Here is a 21,738-nt window from a genome sequence, read left to right on the forward strand (position 1 = left end):
ACACATGAGAGTGGTATCAATCTTCTTGTGTAACACTTGGCAAGAAAACAAATAAGAGTATATACAAAACAAACAATTCTTTTCATTCCTTAAGACTTGTTTTAAGAGTATAGTCTATTTTGGTATTGAATAGGACTTGATTAGTTTTTGGCTTTATGACATTTAAACTCGGTCTTGTCTTGACTGAGGTTTGTCTGTGAGAAAATGACGTGAAGGTTTCTTCAGACAGCAGGCGGCGGAGAGACGCAGCTGCTCCATTTTATGTTTCTCTCCAAACAGTTGAGGGGCGAGTGTGCGTTACACAGAGTGAAATCTAAAACTAACACTGACAGTCACAGGAGGGCATAAATATCACGGAGCTGAATCCGCTCCAAGATAAATGTGAACACATGTCACCAGTGTGATGCCTTCCAGCGTCCGCACCACGTCATCAAAACAGCGGGACAGAGGGAGATCCATGTCAGACAGACGCACAATAACTTTCTCTATTTATTTATACTCCAGCTAGCGTGACTACTATCCTGCATGGAAGTGATAGAAAACTCTTCTGCAGGTTTCCCCTTCATGGCACCGATGCAAAAAAAAAATGTAGAAGATTTTTTTCCGTGACTCTCTAAAACTTCTTCTGAGTGTTTCCCCGAATTAAATCCTTCCTGAACTGTTTAGGTTGTGTTTTTTTTTTTAAATAAACTAAATTCTGATGCAGTTGGATTTTTCCTTTCAAGACAAAACTGCTGAAAACAGCATCTAATGCAGGGGTGTCAAACATGCGGCCCGTGGGCCAGAACCGGCCTGCCGAGGGGTGCAGTCCGGCCCACTTTCCTTCCTGTGTTCTTTTCCTTCCTTCCATCTGTCCTTCCTACTTCCTTTTAACCTTTCTTTGTTCCTCCCTTTCTTTCTTCCTTCCATCTGCCCTTCCTACCTTCCTTATTTCCTTTCTTTGTTCCTCCCTTCCTTTCTTCCTTCCATCTGCCCTTCCTACCTTCCTTATCTCCTTTCTTTGTTCCTTCCTTCCTTCTGTCCTTCCTCCCTTTCTTCCATCTGTCCTTCCTTATTTCCTTTCTTTGTTCCTTCCTTCCTTCCATCTGTCCTTCTTCCCTACCTTCTATATTTCTTTCTTTGTTCCTTCCTTCCATCTGTCCTTCCTCGCTACCTTCCTTCCCATCTTCCTCCCTTCCCTCCATCTTTTTGTCTGTCTTTTCTTCCTTCCCTTTTTCCTTCCTTCCTTCCATCTGTCCTTCCTCCCTACCTTCCTTATTTCCTTTCTTCATTCCTTTCTTCCATCTTGTCTGTCCTTCCATCTTTTTGTCTGTCCTTCCTTCCCTTCAATTGGATTTGTGCTGCACCCCTCTCCCCCCTCCTCAATTTTCCATGTCTGGACTACACCTTTTGGAAGTTTTAGTGAGCAGTTCAAAGACTCCTGGAAACTCCTATAATGTCTGTCAGCCTCCAATGATGGGGCCAACTGTGTTTACTCAAACGCTAATGAATTGAAAAGCTGCGTAAAAAAGTTAAAGCGTCTGCTCGTCAAGGAATTACAGTCGTGGTTTTGTGAAAATGACGGAGGGGGAAAAAAAAGACAACATTTCAACACAAAACAGCTTCACCTACATCTGATTACTCATTGGATCAAACTTCACTCGTTAAGTTGAGGGATTAAACTCAACTCAACAGACAGGGGAGAGAGAGAGAGAGGAGAAAGAGGGAAAAAGTGTTTTTATACGAATCTTGTATCTACTTTCTGTTACCTGTCTCTTGAGGGGGAACTTTGAGAGTTTTTGCACGGGAGGGGTCGGCAGCGTCTTCTGCGTGGTCATCCTCATTCGGCAGAGGACGACGATGACCACGGCGAGGATGAAGAGCACGCAGCCCGTCACGTAGATGAGGATGTCGGCGTAGTAATCCTCCTTTTCCGGGCTCACTGCTTTGAGGACGAGGAGGAGGAGGAGGAGGAGGAGGAGGAGGAGGAAGTCAAAGCACACAGGAAGTCACTCAGAATGAAAATCAACATAAAAATGATCATATTGATGCATTTTATTGTCATATATTGAACTTATTAAGAAGAATAATGCTTTGCTCAGTAGCACATTTCATTCATGTCATATTTTCAAAAGAAAACATCTCTACATTCAAATACCGACAACAGCAAGTGCTCTTACCACTGCTTTGCACCCTGTAAAATATGCATTCAGTGTCTGGGTTGAGACAGCAAAAGTAATCAGGTTGTAGTTTCATCCTGCAGCAGGTAATTGCACCTGTGATATGCTTCTTCTCTCCAGGGAGGTAATTATTGTGTTGAACACCCAACACAGAAATGTCTTTAAATTGCCTCGCAGCCTTGAGACATTTAAACAGACGATCTGCTCTGATTAAAAAGTGTCTTTCAATGCCGCTTGAATTGCAGGTTTGGTTGGTCCAATTAAAGGGGCGATGACACAATTTTAAAGCACTTAAAACGTGTTAACAAGTAACCGTCTATGATAATACACGATAATTATACAGACGCTTGAGCATGAATGGTAAAGATTGTGCTACTGAGTAAAACACACAGGTAGAAAAAAAAAAAGAGTAAGTATCAATCATGGAGTTTATAACATTTTGAAGTGATATATATATATGTGTGTATATAAAAGGTGGAGGAAATGGACCACACGAGTCCAGACACCCACAGAGAGAAGAGGAATATACCTGGAAGCACCGTCAGCCAAGCAGAGTGGTAAGCATAGCCGATAGAGTTCCCTGCCAGGCAAGTGTACTCGCCCGCATCCTCAAAAGACACATTGGTCAAAAAGAGAACCTCTAGCTCCTTATCTGTAGTGTTAATACCGGCCGTCTGTGGAGGATGAGAGAGGGATAAGATGTAGGAGGGAGGACAGGAAGACACAGAGAGAGAGAGAGAGAGAGAGAGAAGAGAGAAGAGAGATATCATGAGCCCAAAGCCTCTTAAGAGGAAACACCATATATATCCTAGAGGAGAAAGAGAGACCCAGTCCAGCATATGGAAGTGGATTTGGATTTTGGAGAAGTCAGCAGGGTTGTTTTCTTCTGCTGACAGCACCACCACCAACAACACCTGAAAAAAAACACCCAAGCAGCACCTTCACCACGCTGAGAAAGAAGCTCGCTGGTTCATTTTTTGTCTCTGCAACTGACTAAGAGGTTTCTCTCAGTTGCTGCGAGAACATTTATGAGTTTAAATTGAACCAGCGATTTTTTACCTGCCGGCAAAGCAAAGCTGATCCCTTCACCAGCAAGAAATCATGATGGCAACATAAAGCTTTCCTTTGATCTGGATAATTATAATATTTCTATCTCTAAATTTCAAGGACGTTCTCAAAATGATGTGTTAGCTTTTTCATTTGACAGTGACCGACTTGGCATTGGTCACATGATTAGATTATAAGAAGATGTGGAAGTTAAAAGCCTATATAAAAACATAAACATTCAATATGATAAAGAATAACTTCAAAAAGTAAGCACTGCAGCAATTGCGGCTTTTTCCTTTGACTAATGATAGGTTTGATGACCGGTGGGGGACTCCGTTTCAATCTCAGTGTCTGATGTGGCTCGGTAGGGGGGCGGGGGTGAGAGACTCTCGTTCCCCAGGCTTCAGTAATGAACAGTGACATCCAGTCCCCAGTCATGAATCAGAGTCCTGCTGCACGCTTTCATATAAAAGCACATTAATACAGCTGGAGAATGCACTCCTGGGGAAATCAATACCAGTGTGTGTGTGTGTGTGTGTGTGGGTGGGTGTGTGTGGGTGGGTGGTTTGGGTCAGTGGTGGGAGTGGGGAGGGGGGTTGGGGTGTTTATGTGGGTTTTTATAAACTGCGTGCACAATTATTAGGCAAGCAAGTATTCTGAATTTCTATGCACATTTTTCCAGCCTCAGACAACATAAACTTTAATGCGTATTTGTTTTACTCATTTTCATGCATGTGTGTAATGAGCGAATGTGTGGCCTTAAAGAGATTAACACATGCATAATTATTAGGCTTCATTACCTCCGATAAAAAGGGGTCAAAAAAAAAGAGACTGAATACTCCAAAAATTGTAAAAATGCCTTTCAGATGATTGCAACACTCTTGAAATACTTAAATTATTCTGGTATTACCATTGGTTTTGTTGCAAATAGTCAACAGGGTCATAAAAAATGCATGAAGAAGGCGCAAATTAACTGCAAACGACTTGAGAACAATTAAATGCGAAGCTAGCAGGAACGCATTATCCTCCAGTGTCTCCATATTCAATGACTGCAACCTACATGGAGGAGGAAAGTACTCAGAGACATCGCCTCGAGTAAAGAGGGCTTCACTAGTTCACAAGCATCAAGATTTTATGCCAAGGTTTTATGGACAGATTAAATAAAAGTGGCTCTTGATGGACCAGATGGATGGGCCCTGATCTGGATCACTAATGGATACAGGGCACCACTTGGAGTCAAGCACCAGAGAGGTAGAGGAGGATTAAGGATCAAGGATGAGCTAGTTGGATCTTTTTCGGGTTGAAGATGGACTGAAAATCAACTTTGAAACCTACTGTCAGTTCTTGAGAGATATTTTCTGCTATAGCAGCGGTACAGAAAGAAGTCCTAAGCATTTAACCCTCCTGTTGTCCTTGAGTCAAGGAAGGAAGGGAGGGAGGAAGAAGGAAGGAAGGAAAGGAGAGAAGAAGGAGGAAGGAGGGAGGAAAGAAGGAAGGAAAGGAGGGAGGGAGGGTGGAAAGAAGGAAGGAGGGAGGAAAGAAAGAGAGAAGGCGGTAAGGAAGGAAAGGAGGGAGGGAGGAAGGAAAGGAGGGAGGAAAGAAGGAAGGAGGGAGGAAAGAAAGAGAGAATGAGGTAAGGAAGGAAAGGCGGGAGGGAGGAAGGAAAGGAGGGAGGCAGGAAAGAAGGAAGGAGGGAGAAAAGAAAGAGAGAAAGAGGTAAGGAAGGAAAGGAGGGAGGGAGGAAGGTAAGGAGGAAGGGAGGAAGGAACGGAGGAAAGAAGGAAAGAAGGAAAGAAGGAACAGTCAAAACGGACGGGGTCAATTTGACCCGGGAGGACAACAGGAGGGTTAAGAAGGCCATGATCTTTATGCAGGACATTGCTCCATCACATGCATCCTAGTACTCCACTGCTTGTTCAAAGATGACCGAATAATGACCCGGCCCCTTCCTCACCTGACTTAAATCCTACTGAGAATGTTTGAGCCCTTCTCCGATGTGAGATTTACTGAGAGGGGAAGTCAGTGCAGCTCTTTGAACAGCGTTTTGCTGCTTTAGTGAAAACTTGATAGTGACAAACTCCATAGATCATGGGTGTCAAACATGCGGCCTGTGGGTCAGAACCGGCCCACAGAGGGGTCCAATCCGGCCCTTTCTCCCTTCCCATTTCCTTGTCCTGTCTTCTTTTTCTTTCTTCCGTCCTTCCTTCCTTCCATCTGTCCTTCCTATCTCCCTTTCTTCCATCTTTCTTTCCAGTTTTCTTTTCTTTTCTTTCCTTCCTTCCTTCCTTCCTTCCTTCCTTCCTTCCTTCCTTCCTTCCTTCCTTCCTTCCTTCCTTCCTGCCTTCTTTTTAATGATCCAGCCCACATGAGATCAAATTGGGCCCTGGATTGGATGGATGGAAGACTCATGGCAGGTATTGAAAGGCCAACAAATGTCATTTTATGTTACTAAGTTGTTACATTTACTCTAAAAAATGAGAACAAGCAAGTGAGTTGAGTTATAGCTCCAATTTAGTTGCCTAATAATTGTGCACACATACTCTGCACTGAAAAAGCCAACCCTCATTTTTCCTTTGGTAAACACTCACAGGTATGAGACTGACTGAGAGCTTCGTATTTGTTCAACAATACAAATGAATCCTGAGGAACACAATTTACCTGAACGCAGTAGATTTATGTGTGTGTGTGTGTGTGTGTGTGTGTGTGTGCGTGTGTGTGAAGGTGGTTTGTGTGTAGGGGAGGGTGAGGCTTTTGAAGTCATCGCATTAATTAAAGATGTGATATTGTGTTTGTTATTGATCGGGAAGGAAGACAAAGTGGTACTGGGCGTTAAAATGGATGATAGCTACTGTAGCTAAAAGGCTGCAAGCTTTTAAACTCAGAGGAATGTGTGTGTGTGTGTGTGTGTGTGTTTATCCGATTAGCCAGCTATAGCGAGCCAATTAAACCCACAACCAAAACCAAGAGGAGCCCAGCAGAGAGGAAGGAGACTGCAGCAGACGATCATATGTAGCTGCTCCGTGCTTCGGGGGTTTTACCTGGTTTGCGTAACTTAAGCCAGAAAGCGTTTTCCGACTTGCCTACAAAGTTGGAGGCGCGACACCAATACTTCCCGGCGTCTTTCTCTGTCACGTTGGACAGTTTCAAACTATCGTGGGCCTCAGTGTGCTTACTGACAACGCTCTGCAAAGGGGAACATTGAGAGGCACGGTGAGGCCTTTAATGTGAAATCCTGCAAGAGCACATGAATAGAAACACATATGCAAACCTGTTGAACACACACACATACACACACACACATACACCCACACACACACACAAACATGGACACACTCAGTTTTGCATGGACTAAACAAACTTCCTCCTGTTTTCAGTCTTTATGCTAAGCTAATCACCTCTTGGCTATAGCTCCATACTAAACCTAAATATTTGTTTTATGCATTAAGTCGTTTCCATCTTTGAATCTACTCTCGGAAAGAAACTGAATAAGCTTATTTATACATACATATTGCCTTTTTAGAGACATATAAATGTAGAACTTTGACTTGTTATTGAGTATTTTAACATACCAGTATTAGTAAAGGCTATTTTGTAAGTGAAGAAAAAGGGCTGCAACTAATAATTATTTCTTCTATTAATGGTTCGGACCTTCAGATGTCTTGTTTTGTCTGACCAACAGTTCAAAATATAACAAAAATCAAAGAGATGACAAAGAAAAGCATGAAATTATTACATTTGAAACGTTGGAAACAGCAAATTTTTGGGGCATTTTTGCTTAAAAAACAAATAATTGATTATGAAAAACAGCTGCTGATTAATTTTCAAACAGACAGACAGACAGACACAGCAAATACATCGTAAACCAGTCTGTCTATTTGTGAGATTTAAAACATAACAACGTAAAACCTGTAAGATTACAAACACACACACACACATATACATACACACACAAACACACACACACACACACACACACACACACACACCGTACACTGCATAATCATAGTAACACATGCTGTCTTTTGGTAGATTAAAGGCATTACAGTATGTCAATCTCCCTAAAGTGTGTATGCAATGTGCACACACACACACACACACACACACACACACACACACACACACACACACACACACACACTGCTTATGACAAGCTCTCCAGCAGAGAAACAGCCGATGAATAATTAAACGGGCAAAGCACATAAAGGAGAAAACATATCATGTTTTATGGTTGCTTAATGAACATCCAGGGCTCGGCTCCAGATGCCTCCCCTCTCCCTCCCCTCTCCCTCCCCCTCGCCAATGAGTCGCTCATCGTTAACTCCGCTCACTTTTCCAGGCATCAAACGGGCGAATCAGGCATTTGAGAAAAAAAAAAAGAAATCTTGCACGACCCCCCCCTCCCTCCACCTCTCACCCCTCCCACCTCCCACCCATCCTTAGCTGTATTTAACTCCTACAGTGTATGCCACACATGAGATGTCGCTGAACATCTGAATGAACTGTGGTGGGGCCCGGAGAGAGAGAGAGAGAGAGAGGGAGAGAGAGAGACAGAGAGAGAGAGAGAGAGAGAGAGAGAGAGAGAGAGAGAGAGAGAGACAGACAGAGAGAGAAAGAGAGAGAGACAGAGAGAGAGAGAGGGAGAGGAAGAGAGAGAGAGGGAGACAGAGAGAGAGAGGCGCACACAAATCTCAGTAAATACTGTTTCAATTATGTGGTAGTCGAAAATAGAGCGTGGAGCCGCGGTCTGGGCTGACAGGATTGCTTTCCCCTTCTCTCTCTCTCTCTGTCTCTCTCTCTCTCCTCCTCTTTCTTTCTTTTCCTGTCTGTGTCTCCCTCCGTCATCTCTCTATCTTACTCCTGTTTCTCTTTTCCTCACTACGTATTCCCTTTCAGACACGTGCTTAAAAATTTTACATGCCCAGTTTTAGGTTTGAATGATTGCCAGAGTCACTCTTCTGTAAAAAAAAAAAAAAAAAAAAAATCACAACAAGTACCAGGACGGAGTAACATTGATGTGAAGGCTACAGCGTGCAGAAGGTTAAATAACCAGAGAGATGATAATATATGAGCGTCCTGTTCTTCCCTCTTAGAGCAGAGTAATAAATTTGTCACTGAATTATCACTTCTACTGTTTCATTCACGTTAATGAATCATAAAACACTCTGAATGAGCCAATTTCCATTTGAAGAAGAGATTCTTTTAACGTCTGATCAGTTTATATTTATACGTGTGTGTGTGTGTGTGTGTGTGTGTGTGTGTGTGTGTGTGTGTGTGTGTGTAGCACTGAACTATTTCAAGTGTTTCATTACAGCTAATGATAGCACCATTTCCTGCCATTTTTAAAATGTCTCAAATAAGCACTACTTCCTCTATCCTCCTTCCTCCCTCCTTTCCTTCCTTCTTCTTCCTTCGTCCCTTCCTCCTTTCTTTCCTTCTTCCTCCCTTCCTTCCTCCTTTCCTTCCTTCCCTCCTTTCCTTCTGTCTTCCTTCCACCCATCCTCCTTTCCTTCCTTCTTCCTCCCTTCCTTCCTTCCTTCCTTCCTTCCTTCCTCCCTTCCTTCCTTCCTTCCTTCCTCCCTCCCTCCTTTCCTTCCTTCCTCCTTTCCATCCTTCCTCCCTCCCTCCCTCCTTTCCTTCCTTGCTTTCCTTTCCTCCATTCCTTCTTTCTTCATCCCTTCCTTCCTTCCTTGACTCGAGGACAACAGGAGGGTTTAAACCACAATAACCACCACGCCTACATTTTTGCCTTTAATCCCAACAGCTCATAGTATATTTAAACTTTCTATTTAATCTATCATAACTGACTCTCTAATGAATGATGATGATAAACTGATTAGAAAATATATGAAGGGATCCACCAGTGAGAGGCAGAGGCAAGGAGCGTCCCTTGAGCTCGTGATAATTAATCAAGGCTTCAACTGCAAAATAACCCATCACTGATGCAGCAGCCTGTTGCAGAAGTGAGAGTCTGAGAATACTCTTCTTCTTCTCTTCATATTATTACTTTTCAACTCAGCGCTGCCAAATTTCATGGGAGCATTGCGGCTCCTTCGGTAAAGGTTTGAATAACGAATTGTTCATCTTTTTTTTTTATTGTCATGTATATATATATATATAAAGTGAGTCTTGAGGACATGACTGGAGGGGGAAGATATTATATACAATTGCCACTGTGGCAGCTAAACTGAGTCTCTGTGCAGTGACTCAACTTTTCTCTGTGACCAGCGTAACCGCGGATGTTGAACTGGACAGCTCGGTCTGACTGTGTTTTTAATGGTTATGACTGGTTTTTGAAAACGTGTAACAGTGTGACAGTCTGTATGATCAGAGCTGATGGGCACATTTAACATTATAGTAAGTTTGACACAGAGTAGATGTGGCCTTGGATTAACCCTCCTGTCGTCCTCGCAGGTCAAATTGACCCCGTCTCTTTTAACTGTTCCTTCTTTCCTTCCTTCCTCCCTCTTTCTTTAATTTTTCCTTTGTTCTTCCCCTCCTTCTATACTTCTTTCCTCACTTCCTTCCATCCTTCCTTGCTTCCTTCCATCCTTCCTTGCTTCTTTCTTTCCTTCCTTCCTCCCTCCCTCCTTACTCCTTTCCTTCCTTCCTTCCTTCCTCCCTCCCTCCTTACTCCTTTCCTTCCTCCCTCCCTCTCTCCCTTCCTTCCTTCCTCCCTCCCTCCCTCCCTCCCTTCCTTCCTTCCTTCTTCCCTCCCTCCCTCCCTCCCTCCCATCCTCCCTCCCTCCCCCCCCTCCCTCCTTCCTTCCTTCCTCCCTCCGTTCCTCCCTTCCTTGACCTGAGGACAACAGGAGAGTTAAAAATAAAACATTTGATTTTATTATCTATAATCTGAAGCATCACAGGTGTTTACATATTGTGGAGTCTAATTAGCTGTTTCCCCACAAGTGATAATAGAGTATGAATGAAACTGCGGCCAAATATCTGCAAATGTTCAGCTGCAAAAACGACAGGAAGTTAATTAAGCAGCAGGTATTAAAGGTCAAGGTGGCAGCTTGTTGTGTGTTGTAGATATTTAGCTGAATAATCACACCAGCAGCAGTTGTACTATGTGAATATGGTGGTTAGAAATTTGTTTATTGAGATATTTATATGGAAAAAGAAAGTTGAGGATCATGACAGGTGCAGCTGCCGTTCATATTAAATGAACCGATTCATAAATTTCTGCATGAGTGTTGTTCAAATAAGACGAACGCATCGTTTTTCCAATTAGTTTCCTCAGGCTCTGCGTCTGGAACGAGCCCCAAAGACATTACTTTAACAGATACTTAACAGATGATGAAGCTAGTGATGTTACACATATCATGTCTCAAAAGGTCTATTTTTCTGCCTTTTTTCCCCCTTCTCTTATTTCCACTCCTCTATTTTTATCTCGTTCTCTATCAGTGTCGAACCCTCCTCCTCCCTCTTTTCCTCTCACTCCTCACTTTCTTTTTTCTTTTTGTGTCAATTTCACCTCATATTTCTTTCTTTGTCTCTCCCCCCGCCATCTTTTACCCACCACTCTGTCACACATTCTCTCTCTCTCTCTCTCTCCCTGCTGACTCTGCCCTTCCTTGTGTTCCTCCACTCATTTTTTCCATGGCTTTTTTGGGTGCCTCTTCCCTCTTTCCTCTCTCCTCCTCCACCTCCTCCTCCTCCTCCTCCTCAAACCACGCGACGCAGCACATCTGACGGCAGCGGCGGTTAACAGAGCCCGTCTCTCTCCCTGCGTTGCCGCCACCACAGCAGTTAACTTAGTCTAAACCAGATGTTTGTTTTATTCCCTCGCTCTCTCTAGAGGCAGAAAAAAAAAGAAAAGAAAAAGGGGGGGGGGGGGAGGCCAAATGAGAAAGCAAAGGGCCTTCTTGGGTTTTTTTTTTCGATGGGAGTCTTCCTCTCTTCACCCCAAATAAAAAAAACAACAACAAAAAAAAAAACGCCTCGCAGTGGGTTTAGGGTGTTGTCCTCCGTAGCGAGGAATGCTTTTTACCCTATTCTTGAACACCAACGCTGCTTTGGGGGGGGGGGGGGGGGGGGGGGGGTGAGACCTCCAGGAGTTAGTCCTCAACAGGAGCAAACCCTCCTAAGACGATCTGAAGCCTTCCCCACTGTGTTTATTTAACCTTTTATTTCACGAGGGAACGCTTGTGATGGAGAATTGTGTTGAGCTGCAAGATACATTAAGGCAACCATAACAGCTGCACACAAACAACACACAACTTGTATATCTGAGCAGTTTGAACCACAATCACATCAAAATACCAGCCATTTATCCAAACTTTGAGGAATAAAGTAGATGCAAGTCACACACACACACACACACACACACACACACACACACACACACAATATTACGTGTGAAACAGTTTAACCTTCTTTTGAAATCATGACCTTTAAAAGGTGGATTTATTCTTTTCCCAGAGTGTTATTGTTTTATTTATTTCTGACTTTGTATTTGTTTTCATTCCTTTATCAGCCTTTTTCTCCCTGAAAGTCAAACTGACGCTCCAGATGTCTGTTGTTGTCTATTATTTTTGTGTGGAAAATTTAATAAAGGAAAAAAAAAAGAAAAAAGAAAGGACACATCAGGTCCGCAGAGATCCTTAATGGAGACCACAAGAGCTGCGTGCGGCTGCTCAACATGGACTGCTTGTGTCTGACTGACTTAGACTCATTCTGATGCTAATTGATGCTCTGACAATCAGTGGTTTACATTATACACTCACTGGATTATATATTAGTTCCCTCTTTTTTGGAAGCTTCTAATGAGGATCAGCAACATCTTTAGAAAAATCATAAATCCACCTTTAATCATAATTAACACCAACTGCCAAACACTGCTCAGGTCAACACTGGAATAAAGTGTAAGCATGCATCATGTCATGTGTCACATATATGAACCCAAACTGTAAGTTAATGAGAGATCATTTCTATATGCTACTGTAGGTAGGAAAGTGCAGGTGAGGCGTTTCTTTCTCATAATGAGGGTGTAGCGTTGGAAGAATGAGCTCGTCAATTATATGCCGTAGTGAAAACAGCCTGTGGGCCCCTCCGACCCACCTACTGTAAAAACTCATTAAATAAGACATTTAGGAGAGATTCATTATGAGTGAGATGATCATAGCCTGGAATCTACAGTACTCCGGGCTGGTGAGACCCCGGACTCATTAGAGACGTTGGGGCTGCAGACCCACCTTCAGGATGTTAACGTAGGGCACGCCGTCGGGGCCGTAGCGGCTGCCGTTGACCTCGATGTGTTTCAGCCACTGGATGTGCGGCTGAGCATCGCTGTAAACCTTGCAGTGGAACTCCACGTTGCTTCCCACCACCACCGACTGATTGGCTGGCAGCCCCGCCTGGAGGATGGGTCTGTGAGGGGAGCGCTCTGAGAGAGGGAGAGAGAGAGAGAGAGAGAGAGAAAGAGAGAGAAAACAGCATTAGCATTAAGTCATTAGCAGAAATCATGATTTACAGCAGAAAATGCAGGAGTAAGGAAGTCTTAAAAAAATCAACGTCTCTCGTGGGCTTTTTTAAAAACCACTTGTACATGTTAATTTATTCCTTGTTTACACAGAAGCAGAAGTGAAAGTAAATGTTTCCATGATGTTTACCTAGCACATCCAGCTGGTAGGTATGGGTGATGGTGCCGTATTTGTTATGCACCACGCAGGTGTAGTTTCCCCGGTCTGACGGCACGGCGCTCTCCATCACCAGGCTCCACTGCTGGTGTCTCAGCTGGAGGGGAAGGAGGGAGAGAGAGGAGGGAGGGGAGGGAGGGGAGGGAGAGAGAGGAAGGAGGGAGGGAGGGAGGGAGAGAGGGAGGGAGGGAGGGAGGGAGGGAGGGAGGGAAGGAACAGTCACGATATGTCATTATGACTCATCTAAATTTGTTAGGATATTGAGCCAACTTGAAGAAACCTCAGGGGGAATTTAGCATCATATTTGCAGACTTGACAGACAAGCAACACCTATTTAGTTTATTCCCATTTGTGGTAAAAAGCTTGTATAAATATAGCACAAAATAAGAAGTACATTTGTGTCAGAGGTACAAGAACATTTTGGGGGGATGCATGAAAAATGAAGATAAGCATAAATAACAGACTAGGGCTAAAAAAGAGGCATGTGTCCTGCTTACAAACAGATATTTCTCCTATTTTGGTCAAATGTGATGAGTGAGCACTCTGTCCATAGAAAAGCTGTCCACTCCAGCATCACATCTATCCCTCCCTTTGATATGTGTGAGTATAAAACATCACAGAGCAGCAGCCTGGCCGGTCAAACCAGAGCGTGCTGTGTGCTGTGCATGTTTACTGAGGTGCAAACTATTCAGAACAAACATTTAAAATGGTACCATAACATTTAAAAAGTCCTTTTATTAATTACATACTGCTTGATGTAGAACAGAAAGGATTAGACTTAAACAATGCTCTGACATGGTGTAAACTTCCTGATGGGAAACAGCACATGGTGCCCATAGCATCAAGTTAAAACTGCAACGAGAAGGATCCAGGAGCTGAGTGATGTTGGCTGCAGCTATGGATCATGGATTTTTTACACTTAGCAAAAATGATGTGAAGAAATGCGATGGGACGGCCTTTACTTACTGCAAGATTGCTTCACAAATTGCAAAACAATGATGGCAACAGTAAAAACCAGTACAGCCACAAAGCCCCCAGATGTTTGAGCAATCAGTGAAGCTAATTAAAATAATGATATAAAGAACATTTCATAAGGGATTATTTTCATCAGGAGAGAGCTCAGTAAAGTCTCTTAAAAGCATTTTCTTCTCTCTGTCTGCTGCAGTGAAAGCATGCAGCCTTTTTTTTTTTTTTGCACCTCTGAAATTGGTTCCACTGTGCCAGTCAAGAGCAATCCATCCCAGGAGAGTCGAAGAGTAAATTTCGCACAGTAATTCAAACCAGGTGTGTCTGGATGGCAGCAGCAGCAGCGGCAGCAGACAGATACTAACTTGACAGATTCAGGAGCGGCTCAGAGGAGGGGTGACAGCGAGTGGCACGGCGAGGCGGGGGAACACAGAACCTGCTACGCACTGATAGGCAGACTCTCCGCGGGCCAAGAGGGACGACCTCAGAAGCTTAAGTGGAAACATGCGCCGCAGACGCTGCGCTTACTGCTGCGAGACGAGCACGGAGTGAACTCCTCCGAGGGGGTGGGGGGGGCAGAATTACTAAGGACGGGAGTGAGTGATGTCAACAAGGAGGCTTTTCAGGGTGGAACACTTAACATCACCTGCGTAGGAAAATGTGCCAACCCACAGAGAGCTTTGTGTTTTCCCAAACCTTTAACCCCACGCGTTAAGCAGCCGGCCAGCCATTCACACAACGTATAGACTTGTAGGTTGAGGATCACACTCTCACGCACAACCCCTCCCCTCCTTCTTCTTCTCTCTGTCATACAGTATACACTCCTCGACTCCCTCTTTTTGGAGGCGCATGCGGAAAATAATGTAACAGTGTAAATATTATGCCTGTGTGTGCTTTTTGCAGTTGCGTGGTAACATAGACCAGGCGGCCCGCTCGACGCTGGCAAATGGTTTTTCAGAGGGGCTGGCTCCACCCCGTCTACCCCTCTCAGAGCCGAGTGAGAGTCAAACTGAAGTCAATGGTTGCTCTCATGAACAGATGAGTGACGCCTTGTGCTGCGGTCGCTGGGCCCGAGCTGAGCGAAGAGAAGAGAAGAGAGAGAGGGGGGGGGGGGAAGAAAAAAAAAAGAAAAGAAAAGAAAAAAAAGACGAAACTATGAGGAGGGAAGCTAAAAGGTGGTAAAATACGAGCTGCAGTCGATGCTCAGTAGAGGCCAAGACCACCAACAGTAACAGAAAGAGACTGTGATCAGAGCTACAGTATGGTTCTATTTAAACCTTAATTGCTAGAAAATACCTAATCATTCATGACATTTCCACAATAATTTATCACGTGTCATGATGACTAATAGCCAGAGAAAATACATTTATTAAAACTCAGAGTTTGAGTACTATTTTGAGGAAGTGGTACTTAACTCAAGTACTTTTATTTAAAGTAGGGGCTTTATACTTCTCTCCTGCAACATTGTAGAGGCAGATATTACATTTTATTCTCCACTGTGTCTTAAATCACCAAATCATCAGGTTTCAGTCTGTATTTTCAAAGAACAGACCTCCATGATAATAAATTATTTTCTATATAGAGTCATGTAATTATCAAACTCCTCTGAAAACATAAACATTGACAAAACTGTGAATACAAGTTTTATTTTAATCTCTCTTTTCATTTTGTGTTGTTAAGATTTTCATTATTTCAATAATCTATTGTTTTTATTGTATTGGCAATCTGAAAGGAATGACTAAGTACTTTCATTTTAGATATTATTGTACATCTAATACGTGTTTACTTTAACTTTAAAATGTTATAAGTGTGAAAGACAGCTACTGCCGTTTTCATGCAAACTGAGCAGATTGTTTATGGTAATGGTTTCCCCCAGAGTTGACTCCACTTTAATTCCCCTCCGCCTTTGCCTTAGCACTTTTAATTATGTCTCCATACATGCCACTTGCTTTTATTACCATGTTACATTGACTAACCCCTGTTGAACCTGCAGCATTAGTCCCCAAATGTGATAATCCCATCCATCCCAATCATGCCAGATTCCAAACAGAATTAAATTATTAAGGAGCTTACGTTAGAGTCATACTAGGCTTTAAAGGTTTTAGGGCTTTGGCCGTGGTGGACCTACAGAAGGGCACAAGCCATGGGAATGGACTTGGGAGTTTCACACTGTAAAAAGTGTGCATATGTAAAGAGCATTGAAGCATCATACAGAGTGTCTGCATGGTGGAAAGAGGAGCAGGTTTTTCTGCAGGGCATTTCTGTGGGTTTTCACAGACTCTGCCATGGAAAACAGTGACGTTTCTTCACCCTCCTGGCAAATTCTTTTACTTATTTTAATCAAAACAAGAATTCACAACTCAACTGCCAAGCTAAAATGACTCATATATAGATACAGACATTTTTTGCAGTGTGGCAGTTGTCTGAGAAAACACAGGAAGCTCTGCTCCCTTTATAGTCCAAACTCTCCGTCTTCACCTCGCAAAATAGCCCTGTCAGAACCAGTGGGGCCAGTTACCAGAATTTATGACTGTGTCAGAGCAGACCAGTGGCCCAGATCAGTGCTACCGTCTAATTTGACCCACAGAGAAGGCGGAAATAGATAGAAGCGGCCCAGAGGGCTTGCTATTAAAGCTGGCAAAGTTTGTAGGTCTATTGCCTGTTTAGCTCTGCACGCCATTGCATCAACAGAGGGAAGAACTCTGTGAAATTGAAAGTATGAGAGTTCAAAGGAGAAAAAAAAAATGTAGAAGAAAAACAAATAAATAGGATAATCTGTCTTTTGATATCCATGGCGTATTTGGGTAAAACGACAGGGGAGAAAAATAAATGACCATGGCAGCTCTAAAATTAAAAAGAGTCCAAAAATAATCTTGCGAAGTGTAGAAATTCCAACGTGGCCTTCGGAGACTCACAATCCCGGCTGTGTTAAAATCTGGACTGGAAAAACAAGGATTTAAAGTGCTTAAAGTCTTAAAAAGTAACAGTGTGGAGCCAGTTTAAGAGCCTTGCCTTGCCTTGGAAACCTGTCAAAACACGGATTGAAAAATCAGTTAAGCGCTGAGCGACCTGGACAGAACCAAACAATAATTACATTGTCAACTTTTGTCTTGCTTGTGCCGCCACAGTTTAGCATGAACACAATAAAATCCCTTTCGCCATATGTGGCAACACACAACAGCATTGGCTCTGGCTGTCAAAGACTCCGGCCTGCTCAATAGGCTGGCAACACGCCCATCTCTCCCCACCTCCAACTGATGGCTCAATAGAGGGATGAACTCTGACCTTTAGGCCCTGCCTCTCTATAATGGAGGAGGCTCCGAGCGCCACAGTTGTCTGGGAAGGTGCACAATGCTCCGGCACGTCGCCCTGCCGGAATTTTATTTTCCATTTTACAAATGAGCCACACATCCTATTTACCGTTTCATTTAGTTTCAACAAACGTAGCATTTAGTCCTCTGTGTTGCATTTCAATAGACTTACAAAGTGCTCGTACGATGGACGCGGATGTCAGAACAAACCTGCAGTGTGATCATGGGAACGAATACACTGAGAAAATGTTGTGCAGGACTGGATAATAAGTCTAATTTGTGCTTTCATAAATAATAATCGCAACAATGCCAATACTGATATTTTCATACCGCAGCCGTTGTAATATGATTAATTTCGCTGACACTTCATAGTAAATCTTCAAAGTTAAATGTTTCTTTGTTTAGAGAAACTACCAGCAGTCAGCATTTCCCCTCAGAAATACACAACTGGCAGTAATAAAAAGCATCTGAAAAAGTATTTAGCTCTTAATGAGACATAAAACTGTCCAGCGAAGCCAAGAGAGAGTTTGATGAAATCCTTGTAGACAGCTCTTTAATGCAGCGTGACCCACAACAACAAGCAAAAAGTTTGTTTATGCAATATGTTCTTGACAAGTGAAGACAAATAAATAAATAAATTATTATGATGATGGTTTGACAGAAAACTTTAGTTGCACAACAGCGGCTTTCCTCTATCTGATATATAATAAAATGGAGATTTTATCTGAATATAACCCGTTTTATATAACACTACAATATCACTACAATATCTCTCAGCGTACTTTCCTCTTCCATATGAGTACCTTTCCTTCCAGAGTGGCATTATCTCTATCATCAATTCATAAAAAAATGTTAATAAAGCAACTTTATCTCTGATTATGGCGTCAAAAGGAGACATGAAGGCAATTGTTTTTTTTTGTCCATTGAGACTACAGAATGATAAATAACTCACAACTCTGCACAACAGTCTCATAATCAGTTTTAAAATGATTGAGACACAGAAACTCAACTTCAAGAAGCAAACCGATCTGCTTTTTATGTACTTTTGAGCTTTTTCACATTCTGCTAACATCCTTCAATCAGCTCAGCGTCATGATATATGATATATGATATATATTTCTTTCTATTTTAAGGATATAAAAAAAAAGATATCAGGTCTGTATTTTTTAAAGGAACAAAGAAAAACAATGGCGCCTCTCTCAGAAAAGGCCACTTTCAACCACTCCAGCATGAAGACAGGAGGTATTTCTGTACGTGGGGTAATGGACTCTAATGGTCCACTCAGACAGTAGCTTTCTGTGACACTTCTGCAGATCTGAAGGCACTTAGAGTAAAATGACAAAGCGGCAGGTCGGTAGCTGCTGAGGAGGAGGAGAAGACGCCACTGTACTGTACTTGATCGGCGTGGAATTGGTAAGCAAGTCAGTTACCGTCACATGCCGGAGAGACGTGTCATCATCCCATCACCCGTCAAAACTTTAGAGAATCAGACACGGTTTGAGATTCATTCACCCTGAAATTAAGCACGGCTGTCAAATAAAAAAATGATCTTGTCATTTCAATATGGATGCAGCAGGAAGGCTACTTCACCTTGGAGACCTTGTTGCAGGAATAGAGTCTTTAGGAGACTATTGTTGTGCTGTCAGAGCTCTGGGTGACCCCCTCTACCCCTCTACCCCCGCTAGATGAACTCATCACAAGCAGATGTGAGGTGAGGTGATGGGCGGGGGGGCACACTGCAAAAAATGTCTGATCCCACAACAAGTTATTGTTTTGTTCCTGTCAACACAAAGACGACGATTCAATCTTCACTAGCTTAATCTTTTTGTGTCATTAATTTTGTCAATGAAGGACCATCAGACACAGATTCCTATTCATTTCAATGGGAAGGTGTGTCCAGTGTTGATTTATGTTACTTTTAATGCACTTTAATTTACTACTGGAGCTCATTCGGTGTCCACTGATTGGTTTACTCTTGATATTTACACATCTGCATATAATCCAGGTGTGGATGAAGGTCTATTAACCCTCCTGTTGTCCTCAGGTCAAGGAAGAAAGGAAGGAAGGAAAGAAGGAAGGGAGGAAGGAGGGAGGACGGAAGGAAGGAAAGATGGAGGAAAGAAGGAAGGAAGGAAGGAAGGAAGGAAGGAAGGAAGGAAGGAAGGAGGAAAGGAGGGAAGGAGGAAAGAGGGAAAGAAGGAAGGGAGGAAGGTAGAGGGAGGAAAGAAAGAGAGAAGGAGGGAGGGAGCTAGGAAGGAAGGAAGGAAGGAAGAAAAAAGGGGGATGGAGGAAGGAAGGGACGAAGGGAGGAAAGAGAGAGGGGAAGGAAAGAAAGAGAGAAGGAGGGAGGGAGGAAGGACAGAAGGAAGGAAGGAAAGAAGGGAGGAAAGAAGGAGGGGTCAATTTGACCTGGGAGGACGACACAAAGGTAAAATAAAGTGATAAAATGACTAAGAGGTTGTTGGATTTCTGGCTTCTTCTTAGTTTTTTCGTCATCACACTAAATAATAAAAGTTTCCTGCAGCTTCCACAATGATTTTCACATGTAGAACAAGATGTTGGTAAGCAGGCGCAGCATTAGCCACCATGACTGAAAGGACAAAGGAAAAAAAAAGTTGCATCTCCAGAAAACTACTAAGTGAATTTAAAAGAATCAGACACCACAGTGCTGCTCAGTAATTAACAGATGATCTCTGGGAAAACCACAGATGAGCATTTGGCAGGGACAGACAGGGGGGGGGGGGGACAGAGGGAGGGGGGGGGGGGCCTCTGAAGGATAACCGTGTTAAAAATTAAGTGACAATATAATGTCATTAAGGACATCACTCAACTTAACTGCACATAATGTGACTTGATTAGCAGTTCAAATAGCTTTCAGAGTAAAATGGACAGTTTGGAGTGGGAATTTGTTTTTATGCAAAAAGCAAAAAAAAAAGGGGGGGGGGCGGGGTGAAATAAACCTCATTGGCCGATAATTCAAAACATCAGCAAATCAAATCTAAACAAAAACTGCAAGTAAATAGGAAAAAGGCTTGTTGGTAAAATTTGGTTGGTAAATTTCTTGAAGATGGACATTTTTTGCAGTGTGCAGGATGGAGGGGGGGTCAACAGAGGTTTTGACATGAAGACCGGGTGAAGCTGTTACCCCTGACCCTCCGAAGCCCGACCGTGTCACAGGCTTGTCTGTCACCCAAGCACCCTGATTCTACAGAGGCTGACCTCTCCCTCTCCGCTCGCCTCCCTCAAGGCCAAAAAACGGCCACATGGTGATTGGCTAACTGGATTTTAAAACAGGAGGGAGAGGGTGGGTGGGTCGGGGGCGGGGGGGGATAACAACTCGATGAAGACGCAGAAAGGAACATCTTAATAATTGTCACTTGACATTTTATATCTCCATTAGACTTAAATTACAGATTCATGAGCTTAAAGAAGCTTTTACATGAACTTTCTGTGGTTAATGGTCATTATGATCTAGTGAGATAAGAAGTGCAATCACTTAACTGAAGCACTAAAATCTTAATTAAGACAGAAATTATGACCCAATTTGGCTTGAAGGGGGGATTCACAGAGGCCACGAGGGACAGAGACGGAGCCAAGGACAGGAACGTCTCAATAAGGCTTCAGTCACCTCTTCACATCTCAATTAGGACAAGACTAAATATGAGTGCAGAGAATAATCTTTTTCTTTTTCAATAGCAAACACAATGCTGAGGAAATATGTAACATCTCTTCTGATGTATATGACTTCAACATACAATGCTTTAAAGTATGATTAAGTAGCTTTGAAGTCAGTTTTTCCAAAGCCAAATGTTAAATGTGAGAGAATTTAAAAGAACATTAGACGTAGGTGGGAAATAATTGTTATTTTATGTGATTTAGGACACAATTAAAAACTAAAATAAAGAAAAAACTCCCCATCTGGAAAAAGAGGAGAGCACAAAAAAACGAATTAAAAGACAATAAAGTAGACAGGATGACGCAACGTGTGTGTTTTTTACCATCCTGTTCCCTTATTAAAGCTTTTTCGGGTCTTTAAATGCAGCATGCCAAACATCTCTGACAGAATCAAAATCACTTGAACCACCAAAGTGAACACACATCAATAACACAACATGCCTGGTTTCGGTTGGACAACGTTACCCCCAAAAACACGTCTATACTTTCAGCTTGGGTGGCCAAAAGTGGGGGAAACCCATAGCGGTGACCGAGCTCGACCTGCTGAGCTACACAGAGCGGAAAATGTACCGGCATTTGTCTTGGTGGCTTGTTGACAATTTATAGTGTCGCAGCTTACACTGACACAACACAATACGAGGCTAGAAGGACCTCACATACTCTGTAAAGGGTTAGTATGGATAGCCAGCTTTACACATCACCCCCTTATAATACATTAAACATCCTATAGGAGTGTTTAAGAAGGAAACATGGCTACTGCTGCAGAGAGGAATAAACTAAGTGATAAGCATTGCACAGGTTTAGTCTACCATGGGGGAACATACCCTGATTAGCCTGACGTTAATGCCTTAAAACGGCTTCAGTCACCACAAAAACATCTTTAAAGCACTCCTCAACTTGCTGCTGGTGAGTCATTTCCAACAGAACAAAGACACATTTCAG

General features: G+C 42.9%; 1 protein-coding gene across 3 annotated transcripts in view; it reads right to left on the reverse strand.

The window, feature by feature from the left end:
* fgfr3 (fibroblast growth factor receptor 3) overlaps positions 1 to 21,738 on the reverse strand; it is an 84,428-nt gene that overhangs the window by 14,454 nt on the left and 48,236 nt on the right. For all 3 annotated transcript variants that reach the window (XM_053336044.1, XM_053336046.1, XM_053336045.1), the window contains 4 exons: positions 12,818 to 12,941; positions 12,401 to 12,591; positions 2,689 to 2,833; positions 1,749 to 1,924 (listed from right to left, as the gene is read on the reverse strand). In XM_053336044.1, the coding sequence (XP_053192019.1) occupies positions 1,749 to 1,924; positions 2,689 to 2,833; positions 12,401 to 12,591; positions 12,818 to 12,941 (636 nt within the window). The remainder of the gene's footprint in view (positions 1 to 1,748; positions 1,925 to 2,688; positions 2,834 to 12,400; positions 12,592 to 12,817; positions 12,942 to 21,738) is intronic.

The sequence above is a fragment of the Scomber japonicus genome, chromosome 16, assembly GCF_027409825.1.
Source record: "Scomber japonicus isolate fScoJap1 chromosome 16, fScoJap1.pri, whole genome shotgun sequence".
NCBI classification, from domain to species: domain Eukaryota; kingdom Metazoa; phylum Chordata; class Actinopteri; order Scombriformes; family Scombridae; genus Scomber; species Scomber japonicus.